This window comes from Aythya ferina (assembly GCF_964211825.1).
Source record: "Aythya ferina genome assembly, chromosome: 3".
Taxonomy (NCBI): domain Eukaryota; kingdom Metazoa; phylum Chordata; class Aves; order Anseriformes; family Anatidae; genus Aythya; species Aythya ferina.
This window is the reverse complement of record NC_140298.1, coordinates 101001341-101012260: the sequence shown is the minus strand read 5'-3', so window position 1 is coordinate 101012260 and position 10920 is coordinate 101001341. Positions and strand designations below refer to the sequence as shown.

Here is a 10920-nt window from a genome sequence, read left to right as displayed (position 1 = left end):
CCCTAAAAGATACTTAAGCATCAGTTCATTTTAGACGGTAAACCCATTGAAGATGGATTTTTTAAGTGTGAGTGAGTCTATCACATGACCACTGAGATAGACTTTTCTGTGCATTGGTATGGATTGATTGATTCTAAATAGTGCACCACAAGAATTACATTTTTTCTCCCAAGATAAAACAAACAAACCACCACCAACAACAAAATCCAAACCCAAGTTAATACTTCAAACTATTTTTAGGATTCTGTTAAGCAGCTGTTTCCTCTGCATTGTACCAATTCAAACAGGTAAGAAGCTGAATGGACAGATCCTGACGAGACTACTTAATGCTTTTTAGAATTTTTTTTGTGAATGCTAGGCATCATTTTTGTCATGCAGTATAAGCTTCAATGTCTGGAGATCAGCCATGAATAAATGCTACTGTGGGTTTCAAACTATATCTTAAAGCTGACATTCCAGTACTTCACGTACTGAACCAATAGCAGCTTTATCACTGACATCAACTGCAATATAAATACATAATGATAGTAAGAGTATTAAAACAACAATGATGAAAAAAAAAAAGGAAAGAAGCTTGTTATTCAATGCAGAAGTCCACAGGAGTCTCATAGCTAATTGCTCCAAAGAATTGAGCCCTAATAATTTAGTTCAATTTTCTAAGGAAAGACTCTATAAAATACAACTTTTTAACTATTTCACTGTTGTCGGTATTTAAAACAGAGTGACTGTTTTTTATTTGCTGTGAAAGATACTTATGTGTTTATTTTTTATTTGGGGGGCAGGGGGAGGGTGGGGGAGGGGGACTCCCCTTTTTGTCTATGTCATTCAAACCATCTTAATTTTAAGTTATAATGGACAAATTCCCAGCTTTCTGGTATTCTCTCTTAGAAGTCATTCCCAAGCCTGTCATTGTGATGGTAAGGAACAGAGTCTTTGGAGAGGCAGCATCTCATTTGCAGTGAATTCCTGGATGGCTTTTCTTAAATTGGCTCTTCCCCAGGAGTAGCTTAAATGTGGTTATTCATTTAAATAGTTTACTACTGGGAAAACAAAGCTCTATAAAGTACAAGATCTCATTTGCAAAGGGGGGTCCTGGGGACTGAAAGTGGATATACATGTGCCATGTGTTGTAGTCTCCATCTTCTGCTTTTCCTGTTAGGAGATAATTTGAAAATTAGCTAAAATAGGAACAATAGACTCAATGGCTGAACAAGAGGCTCAGATTTGTCTCCACAGCAGAACTCAGAGTGCTGACCTTCAACAGTAGTTCCTGTAGCCCTGAGAAGAGTGAGTTATTGGGAGGAACAGCACAGTTTTCTACCAGGACAGATGTCACAGACCCAAGGGAGATCCTGGCTGTGGTGTGTGGGAATCTGTGGCCATGTGTCTGGTAGGAAAAGGGACATGCCTGGAACTGCTCTTTGGTGCTGTAAGCATCAGACATATCATATCTTACATGTCTGTGTCCATGTTGATTTAAAAAAAAAAAAAAAAAAAGGAATGAAAGAAGGAACGAAACGAAAAAAAAATGAAAAGGTCTCATGCTCAGAAACAGAGGCTGCTTCAAAAATGACTGGAAATTTTCTTAGCTGATCCTAAGTCTTAAGTCTGTTCACAAAGTATGTCAAGGATCAGTCTAACAATTTAGCAATTGACTTCCAGTGCAACTTTGCTTTTAGAGATCCCTTATATAAAGGTTGTCCTTACCTAATTTCTGGAAGGAATAAACTAAATCCTTGGGTCATTCATACTTATTTAAAAGCCCAAAGCATGGGTGAAACCTGCTTTGGCAGGGGGGTTGGACCCGATGATCTTTCGAGGTCCCTTCCAACCCCTACAGTTCTGTGATTCTATGATGGGTGATAAAATCTCTATGAATACTTTTTTTTTTTTTTTTTTTCTTTTCATGTGTCTAACATTTCTTTACTTGGAGTAATTTTGTGGATGATAGTATACAGAATATCTCTCAGAAAACACACGTAAAATAGTAACAACAATAATTAATTGCCCTGAAAATATTGTCCACATTACTAATAACACTTCAACATCATCCCTGTTCATCTAATGCTTGCTTGAAACATTATAAAAACACATTAAACGGTATCAGAAAATCCCATACTGTGATTATGTTTGTTGGAACAAAACCCAATATCATCCCTAAACCAAGTTTTGTTGTCCAACAAAATTAAAAATAAAGAAGTCTCAGAAATAATGGCATGCTTTTTTTTCCTGCCAGTTTTACCTAATGCTCTCAGTCAGGCCCTTGTTCGGCTGAATTCTCTTTGGAGAGTCTAAAAGACTTCAGAGGCATTTCTAAAAGTATCTAGGTTAACTACAGAGTGTAGAAAAGAAAAAGGGGTATCTTTAAATTTGATTTTGATTCTTTTTTGATCTGCACTATAAAATCGATAGATTGGAAACTGGCTTTAACAGTTAATGGTAAATGATTTTCTCAGCATACTATTATAGTGAAAAATTAAAATTTAAATATAATTTTAATACCATATAAGGGATCATCTGTGCTATTATGCATTAATGAAGAAGACAAAATTCCTTTTTAGGTAAAATACATTACTTCAAAATATGCATATTTCTTAAATACATTCCTCATATTTTCTGCCATCTATTTTATCATAAATACAGAAACAAGTTACTGTCCCCAAAGTAAGGAATTAAATTTAAGAATGCAGAGAACACTCATAGGTTCCTGAAATTCTATTGAACACTGTAATTTAGATTTTCTAAATGGAATCACAGTTATTATATTCAAGACACGATTTTTATTTATTTTAAGGTGGTAACTAGGAGAGGTGAACTGAAGTTTCATATTCTTTATAAAAACAATATTTTATCATGTTGATATTTGTCTTCTCTGAGAAACAGTTTCTATTAGTGTCTTGTACAATTATGATTTATTATTAATGGCTTCATAAAATATTGTTTTTACCTTATTTTCTATTTTGTTGTTGTTCTGAGAAGGAAATTTCTCCCTGAAAAGACAAAGAGCCCAGTTGCCTGAATGTAATTGTATTCTCAGTTTACTATAAGCAGAGATTTTGTTGGTTGAAGGATTTTTGTCTTTCTGTAATCCAAGTGAATAGAAGTTGGGCTTTCTCATTTTTTCCTGACTTCATTACCTAATTGTTACTTCCTGTTACGAAGTACATATCATCATTATTGTTGTTGTTATTATTATTATTTTGCACCAGGCTGCCTTTCTCTTACACTTGTTCTAATGGTAATAAAACCCTTAATGCCACAGTGACCAATGGAAAATCATAGTGTCTGACACCAGGAGAGAGAAGAAGCAGGAGAGATCTGTGAAAAATGCCTGCAAGAAACGAAGCACAGTATGGATGGAGATGATTCACATCTCTGCAGTGATTCTTCAGTAAAAGGTAGCAGAGCAGAACCAAAGAGCATTTTCACTCATCTTGAATTCATTTCACCTGATCTCTAAAGTATTTCCTTGCTACCCACTGGAGCTTTGAAATGGCCTGCATGTCTGAGTACTGCCTTTTTTTTTTTTTTTTTTTTTTTTAATTCCAAAAAAAGTGAGAGTAAAAAAGGCAGCTAACAGAGGGAGAAGCTGCAGGCAAGTAATACAGAAAAGAAACCCATTCGGCCATCTGTCCATCCATCCATTTAAACTTTCACAGATTTTTTTGTGAACTGATTTAGATTAAAAAGTTTGTCAAAAGTGCATAATGGTCTTAAGTTCCTGAATCACTTACATGCTTTTGAAAATGTTGCTAGACACTGATGCATCCATATTTGAACAAAGAAACAAGTCTTAACAAAGCTACTGATAATTTTCTGTCGATTTCTATGTCTGTTTTAGTTGCTTTCTTGAAAAAAATGAACCTTTTTTTTTTTTTTTTCTTCTGCAAGTATTTCAATGATTTAGTAACTTAGGGCTATTTTTTTTATCTTATTTAGTAATTCAGTTTGATTCAGTAACTTAGGGCTATCTTACTCCTCTTCAAGTCAGTGAAAATCTGCTGGTGGCGTTCAGTGGAGCGAAATCAAACCTGTTGGCCTTCATCTTGGAAAGCTGTGTGCACTTGCTTTTGCAATCTGCTCACAGACTCAAGGTAAGTTTATGCCTGCACAGATATAAATAGCTGAGATACATGACACAGATAAAAATTGGGCTGAGAGGGGCCTTCTGGATTGTCATGTTCCCTTCTAGCACAACCAACGATGATTGTCTTATGAGTTAGTTTTCCTTTGTTTTAAACCAGTGATGTGTCTTGCCCTGTTAGAATTTCTGAAAAGATGTTCTGAGTTTTTCTGCCCTTGTGGTTGAAACATTTTCTAGCATTCCAACTCATGCTTGCAGGAGAAGAGCGTTGGGATTGACATCCAGTTGCTTTCGGATTGTTGACTTTTTTTTTTCAGCTTGAGCTGAAGTCAAAGGTTTTGCCGCTGTTGAGGTATTGAGCCTGGATCCCTCACAATTTATTTTTTAATTTCATGTAATTGGGAGGTGGATTACCTTGTTAAATTCTCTGGCAAAAGCAAATGCATTTTTTCTAGCTACTGAAGCTCCATAGGTGTTACCTGGAGTTTAACAGCAGAGACTTTCAATAGTTCAGCTAGGCCTCCTCTATTCTTTATAGGGGCTGCTTGTTGCTGCTCACTTTCATGACTGAATTTTAGATCTTTCTAGAAAATTAATTCTTATGAAACTTCTAGCAATGTAATTCCATTGTTACCATGTAACTTTTATTATATGATTTAGGCTAAGTACGCTGTTGAAAGCTTAAAAGGGAGCTGCTAGGGCCAGTGGATCTGAATCTTTGCTAAAGAAGCAGTAATTTACTACCCAAAAAGTGACAGACAATTAGGGCTGGCAATTGTAATGCCATAGGAAAGTAATGAATGGCCCATTTCTTGTTGTACAAATAGGACATAATCTTTTTATGCTAACTACTCGGCTTGCAGACACATACAAGAGCCCCTGTGCTTGCATGTTAGAAGAATAAACCTACAAATGTAATACTTATTATGCTCCTTGATGCCATGTATTGTAAGGTCTTTACTGTAGAACTGTTTTTGCCTTGCCAAGGTTAGACAAATACCATGTTAACCTTTTTTGTTTTGCTACCACTGATCTTCCAGTTCCTAATAGCTAGCAAAGTAATTAGTACAAGCTGTGCTCCCCTAATGAGGGCTGGTGTGGTGACGAGGTGTTTGTACACCCGTCCCAGGTCCACCTGGCGGCTGCAGATGTCCTTGCCCCCAGGCAACCCTTTGCAGTCCTCCCTTTGCCGAGTCTGCCTCTCTCACAGGCCTGCTGCCAAGCTGTGGGTGTAATTGCTTCCAAAACCACCTATGCCAAAATGAGCCAAATCACCTTAAGAAGTGGAAATAATAAATACCTACTAACTTGGTTCATTCTGACTCAGAAGCACTTAGACAAGCTGTTTTGCCAGCAGACTGGCATAGCAGGTACTGAGGGACGTAGAGGTGGGGCCGGGATCAGTAACCCACACCACCAGCACAGCTGCCTCTGGAAGGGGATCTGCAGATGGTGACTAATCTTCTGATGGCTCCAAACCCATTCCCAGAGCTAAATCAGGGTAAAAAGTCACCCAAATAGCCTTACTCATCATCCTGTTTTTCGGTTATGGCTGTCAGTTAACTAATGGTTCTAGCTTAACTATTAAGACAAAACCTTGGTCCCATTACAAGAATAACTAAAGAAACCTTGCCTTCTATGAAATCAGAGGTTACTTCTTAAATTGTGGGTGAGTTTATAACTCTTTCATCTAAAACAATGCAGAAGTGCTCAGTGAATATAAACGTTTGATCTGGATCAGCCCAATAAACACTAACACCTGACCAAAGAGCATGGGATGGGGTGTGGGAACTTCTGTCCACTGCCAGACCTGCAGCCAGGGTTCACGTATTTACCTATATTTACCAGGTGTTACTTGGGTATAAAAGGGCTGCAAACCCAGTAATTTTGACAAGCACTGAACTTATTGCTAAATATTTAAATGGAGAGAGTGCAAGAGGGCTGCAGGAATTCTTTTGACATAAGCAGTGTTTCTCAAGTGTTGCCCTGCTAAATCTCATGTGGTAGTCATGGGACAAGCTCAGGTTTCAGGAGGGGGTGCCAGCCCACAGAGGGACAGGTACGAGGTGTGGCCCCCAGGTTTTCATTTCTGGAGCCACTTTCTCAGCATGGGCTGTGGGTAATAGCAGTGCAACGAAAGTTCTCACCTTTTGGCCCCTTCACCTCTAAACCTCAAATAATGACCCAAATGTGAAGTCATTCCAATTAAAAGTTTTACGTCTGTCAGACTATAAATGCATAAAAGAGCAGGTCTGCTATGTTATTCAGTCTTGTTAAAAAGAATCTGAAGAGCCTCTGAATTGGAGCATGGTTGCCATTAGATAAGAATATGTTTTTAAAGAGCATATCCTTATTTTACTAAAATACCCACTTTAACCTTCATTTTTCCCTGTCTCTTGTTATTCAAAGAGCAGCAGATGTTAATTCCACTAAAACCAACCCACTCTTACAATACTGTGTGTGTTACACATACCTGTCTCTTCAGATCTGATCACATGTAGAGAAGCTAGTTGCACCTAATGATCTGTTTAATCATCTGGATCCCATATTTTCAGGTTTTATTTATTTAAACTAAGTATCAATGTGAGCATGAAATGTCTCCTTTTGGGCATCTCTTCTCTGTCACAGCCTTGGGCTGCAGCTGACCCATCTTTAGAGGTGTAGGGGTGAGGGTAGCTGTGTGGGGTTGCAAGGAGCTGCCTGCATTTCTAGGAGGAGCATCAATCCAAACCCGAATGGTGCTGTTGAGCTAATGAGCCATGTACCTCTATGGTGCCAAATACCCCACACAGGTCCAAAAAAGTGAACTGGGGTATTTCTACACAGCATGATATTTGTGCAGTGGGAACAATTCACACACCACATGGAGTATTTGAATTGAAATTGTTGTCCTCTGAATAAATTACTTGGGATAGGTTTTGCAGCTCTACCCCACCTCAGGCAACTAGCTAACTTTCAAAATTTTGTGTAAAGGACTGGACAGACACAGCTATTCTGGCTGCAGCAGGATCCAAAAATTATTATCCCCAGCCTGCCCTTTGCTGCTCATTTCTTCTCCTGATACCAAAGGTAATGGTCACGGCTCTGTGGGCTTTACTGTTTGTCTGAGTGGTTTCCAAGCAGGGTGAGAGATGATCCTACTTTAAAAACCCTTAAGCTAGGGATTGTGGACAGAAGCCGGGAAAGGAGCAGAATCTGAGTTACAGCTGGAGCTGATGATTCTCTCAAGATGAGCATTTGCCAAAATTTGAAGATGTTGTTGTATCAGTGTACTTTCTGAAGAAGTGTTGTAGGACAATACCATCTGTCCAGAATATGTGAAATTCTTTATTGATTTATTAAAGTCAGTATTATTAAGGTTTTATTTTTGAGTATTTATAGTTATTTTAAAATGTATCTACTTGTGAGTGTTCGCAATGTTGTATGTTTATTTCTGTGGACCAACACTTACCCAGGCTGATACATAACATGGTGTTATTTCAGCACAAATGCTTATTGTTCAGCACCTGCATAAAATCAGCCATGACAGCGGATGGTTTAAAATTTATGATGCTTCATGTTGCCAATATGATTTCAGCTCCAGAAATGTACAAGCTCTACAAGCTTTTAGTCTCCTTGTCTTTGCACATATAATTTTAAGTAAACCGAGAAGAACTTTAGGCTCATCTGACAATTTTATATCTTATTGCATCATACAATGTGGATTATATACAGCACAGACAGTTGAAAAGTACAGTTTCCCTGCAGACTTTACCCTGACAGATTTGTAATCTGCTGAATCCTGCAGAGAATTGAGGATATGCATTACAATGCATTGTCTCCTGCAGGATGCCATGAACTTTCAAGTTGTTTTCACTATGTAATTGCTACGGTTTTTAAAGTCAGGTAATAGCAGTGATAGACTAAGTGATATGTACAAAAAATACAATTTATGAGCAGTGTTTTCACATTTAGAGTGATACACACAATAAATCAGATCATTGTCTAGTTTGCTAATACATGGCACGTTGTACTGTGGTGTAAAACTAGAGCAAAGCACTTACCACATCTGGAGTGCTATTACTTAATTGAATGCATATCACAAGCCAAAAAAAAAAAAAAAGGAAAAAGGCAGACATAATATATATAAGGACAAAAGTGGAATAGGATGACGTTATGGAGAAAAGCACAGTGCTTTTCACTTTGACATCAGATGATGAAGTGGCCACAATCAATATATTTCAGCTCTTGTCATTCACCTTTTTCATGCCAGTAATGGTATTTATTAATTTATCTTCAGATTTAAAAAGATTAATATTATAAATTACAAATGATATAGCCATATACAAGGTTATATATTCAAAATCCGAGGTGGGTTTATCACAACACTCTACTAAAGTAATTATGGAGGTTTAAAACCAAAATTAGTAGTAAAGTAAAGAAATTGTTAGTTGGTGCGCTGGTGTTGGATTTGTCAGGAGGAAGCCAAACATTTTTATAACTGTAACCCCTCCCACACTAACATTACCTAGGTTAACAGCTAGTAATTTGATATCGACTATTTAATGAGCTAGGGTTTAAGCAAATACGAGGTTTGCCACAGACATTTATTTCCATGTTTATTATCAGTAAATTGCAAACTGATGTATTATGCAAATGATACCATCTTTGGTAAGCCCACCAGCTTCCTCCGTCTACACTGATTGTGTATTCCCATGTTAATACCTTCATTTTCAACATCTTTCTAATCCTTTATTTATTGTTTTATAGGTTTCTCATCAAGAAAACACTTCCTTTGAGCTTCTTGCTTTTCTGTTTGGAGCAAGATGTTGGTAAAAAGCAGCTTTCTGGCATCTCCAGACTTGCTGGGCTCACAGTTGGCTCTGCAGATGAGTTGCTCTTGCTCACCTTCTAAGAAAACTATGCTATGAAAATCAGGTTTTAAATAAACTCAGGTTCATTTGAATTTCAGCCAAACCATCCCTGTCACATGGAGTGACAAAGTCAAGCAAATTTCCGTATGATGTAAAACAAGTGTGGTAAAGGGACAAAAGTGGTAGTGATGACTAGAGCATGCTCCCGGAAAATGAAAACATCTAAACAAAATATGAGGAAGCAAGAATGTTTGAGATCCGTTCAAAATTGCATGGTGTGATTGCTATAAGCTGATAGCTTGACTTCTCACCTGCCAACCCTCACTGTTTTTTTTCATACTGTTGTATGAAATCTGGGTAAGAGCTTTTCCTTTGTGTATCTCTTTATTAAAATCCTAACACAATTTAAGGAAATGGGAAAAATAATACAGTAATAGTAAGACAGTATAAATGCTAGTGCTTGTAACACTCTTCTTTCTTCAGAAGCAGGCATGGATTTATACTTATGTTTATTTTCTTATCTGAAAAAGATAATATAATAATAGAAAAGTTAAAAATCAGGGCTTCTTCCTGAGTGGTTGTCACTCAGGAAGCTTCTGGAAAGCAAATGCAAATGTCCATTAAACACATACACAACAGAGAGGGTGGGTCTACATTATTAATCTGTTGTGATCTGTGGGAGGGGAATAAGCAAAGCATAGCCAGTGGTTCCTAATGGTGCTGAGCTTGTCACGCTGGCCCTGGTGTGAAGAAATACCACTTGGAGGGGTTGAAGGCAAGCTTGTGCATGCGGGTCGAGGACAATGTATTTACTGTGAATGTTTATAATTTCTCTGATAATAGATTGTCATGTTCAGTGCAGAGAACAAAGAGCAACTCTCACCTCTCCTTCCCTTGAATATCAAGTCACCTCATCCTGTGATGTACAAGGCAAAGTAATTGCATCTCAACTGTGTGGTGCGTTTTTGTTTAGAAGGTTAGTGCAAAATTGATTTATGAAACAATTTTCCCTGTTTATGTCAGAGAGGCCATTTTCTGGTAAATAATTAGATGTGGGTTTCTCCTCTGTGGTGACATATGCTTCTGTGAAGCTAGGTGCAGTTGCTGCTTTTCATTACATAAAATTCAAAGGAAATCCTCTGTAGTTCTGCATGAGATTTTTTTTCCCCCTCTGACATCATTTTAAAGATAGATTCTATTTGATTTTTCAACAGTAATTTTTTGAATTGTGTTTACGCATGCTTACTGTGAAATGCAGTAAACAAGGATCTTGTGCTGTTCTGGAGGCTGCTTCCCCCTTTTCATCTCAAAATCAATTGTTCATCTGAGATCAGTGCATATGAGGACACCTGTACCGCACTCGACATGGAAAAAATTAGTCTTCATGGTTCTCAAGCTGCCACCTGGGCTTTCAGTTTGGTAGTGGACAGCTCGGCGCAAAGAATTTCTTCTGACCTAGTGCCTTTATTTTATCACAGTCATCTATCAGAAGTAGCCAAAGTGGATGCATGCTATTTGTCTTTTATTGTTGTTATTGTTTTTCTCCCTTCTTTTACATAGACTTTTAGGTAATTTTTCAGACTTTGCTACCTAAACTTATGTACATAAATTATTACTCATTTTTTTCTAAGTATCCATTTTTTAATAAGGTACATACTGGATTAGATTCAGATGTCCAGTAGATTTAATCTACCTAAATTTGAAATGTTGCTCTGCTTTGTATTAGACTTAAATTGATATTTTTTAGGAAAGTTATTGTGTTTTCAATGAATTTCCTTAAAGCATAATTCAAATCTCCTCAAGTTTACACAAGAAAACCTGAACATTAAATGAGCAATTTTTTTATAGACATATATTTATTTTGGTAATACAGCAGACAAAACTTTCTAAAATATATTTGGTATGTTACTGAAATATTAACTCCATTTTTTAAAAAGTATATTTATAAATTTATTAGATGAACTGGATCTCTTAAATGCACTA

At 37.1% G+C, this 10920-nt stretch overlaps 1 protein-coding gene across 1 annotated transcript; it reads left to right on the top strand.

The window, feature by feature from the left end:
* The first annotated feature begins 1213 nt into the window (after nt 1-1213).
* LOC311435075 (uncharacterized protein) lies at nt 1214-9105 on the top strand. Its single transcript, XM_084515722.1, has 5 exons — nt 1214-1429; nt 3263-3398; nt 3988-4094; nt 7058-7153; nt 8834-9105. Exons 2-5 carry the CDS (start codon nt 3353-3355, stop codon nt 8897-8899), a joined length of 315 nt encoding a protein of 104 aa, XP_084371848.1. The 5' UTR covers nt 1214-1429; nt 3263-3352; the 3' UTR covers nt 8900-9105.
* Nucleotides 9106-10920: the final 1815 nt, after the last annotated feature.

Coding starts and splice junctions, on each gene's coding strand:
- LOC311435075 (XM_084515722.1), top strand. CDS start 3,353: ATGGATGGAGATGATTCACATCTCTGCAGTGATTCTTCAGTAAAAG. Junction 3,399..3,987: donor CAGTGATTCTTCAGTAAAAG/GTAGCAGAGCAG, acceptor CTCCTCTTCAAG/TCAGTGAAAATCTGCTGGTG. Junction 7,154..8,833: donor TTCTTCTCCTGATACCAAAG/GTAATGGTCACG, acceptor ATTGTTTTATAG/GTTTCTCATCAAGAAAACAC.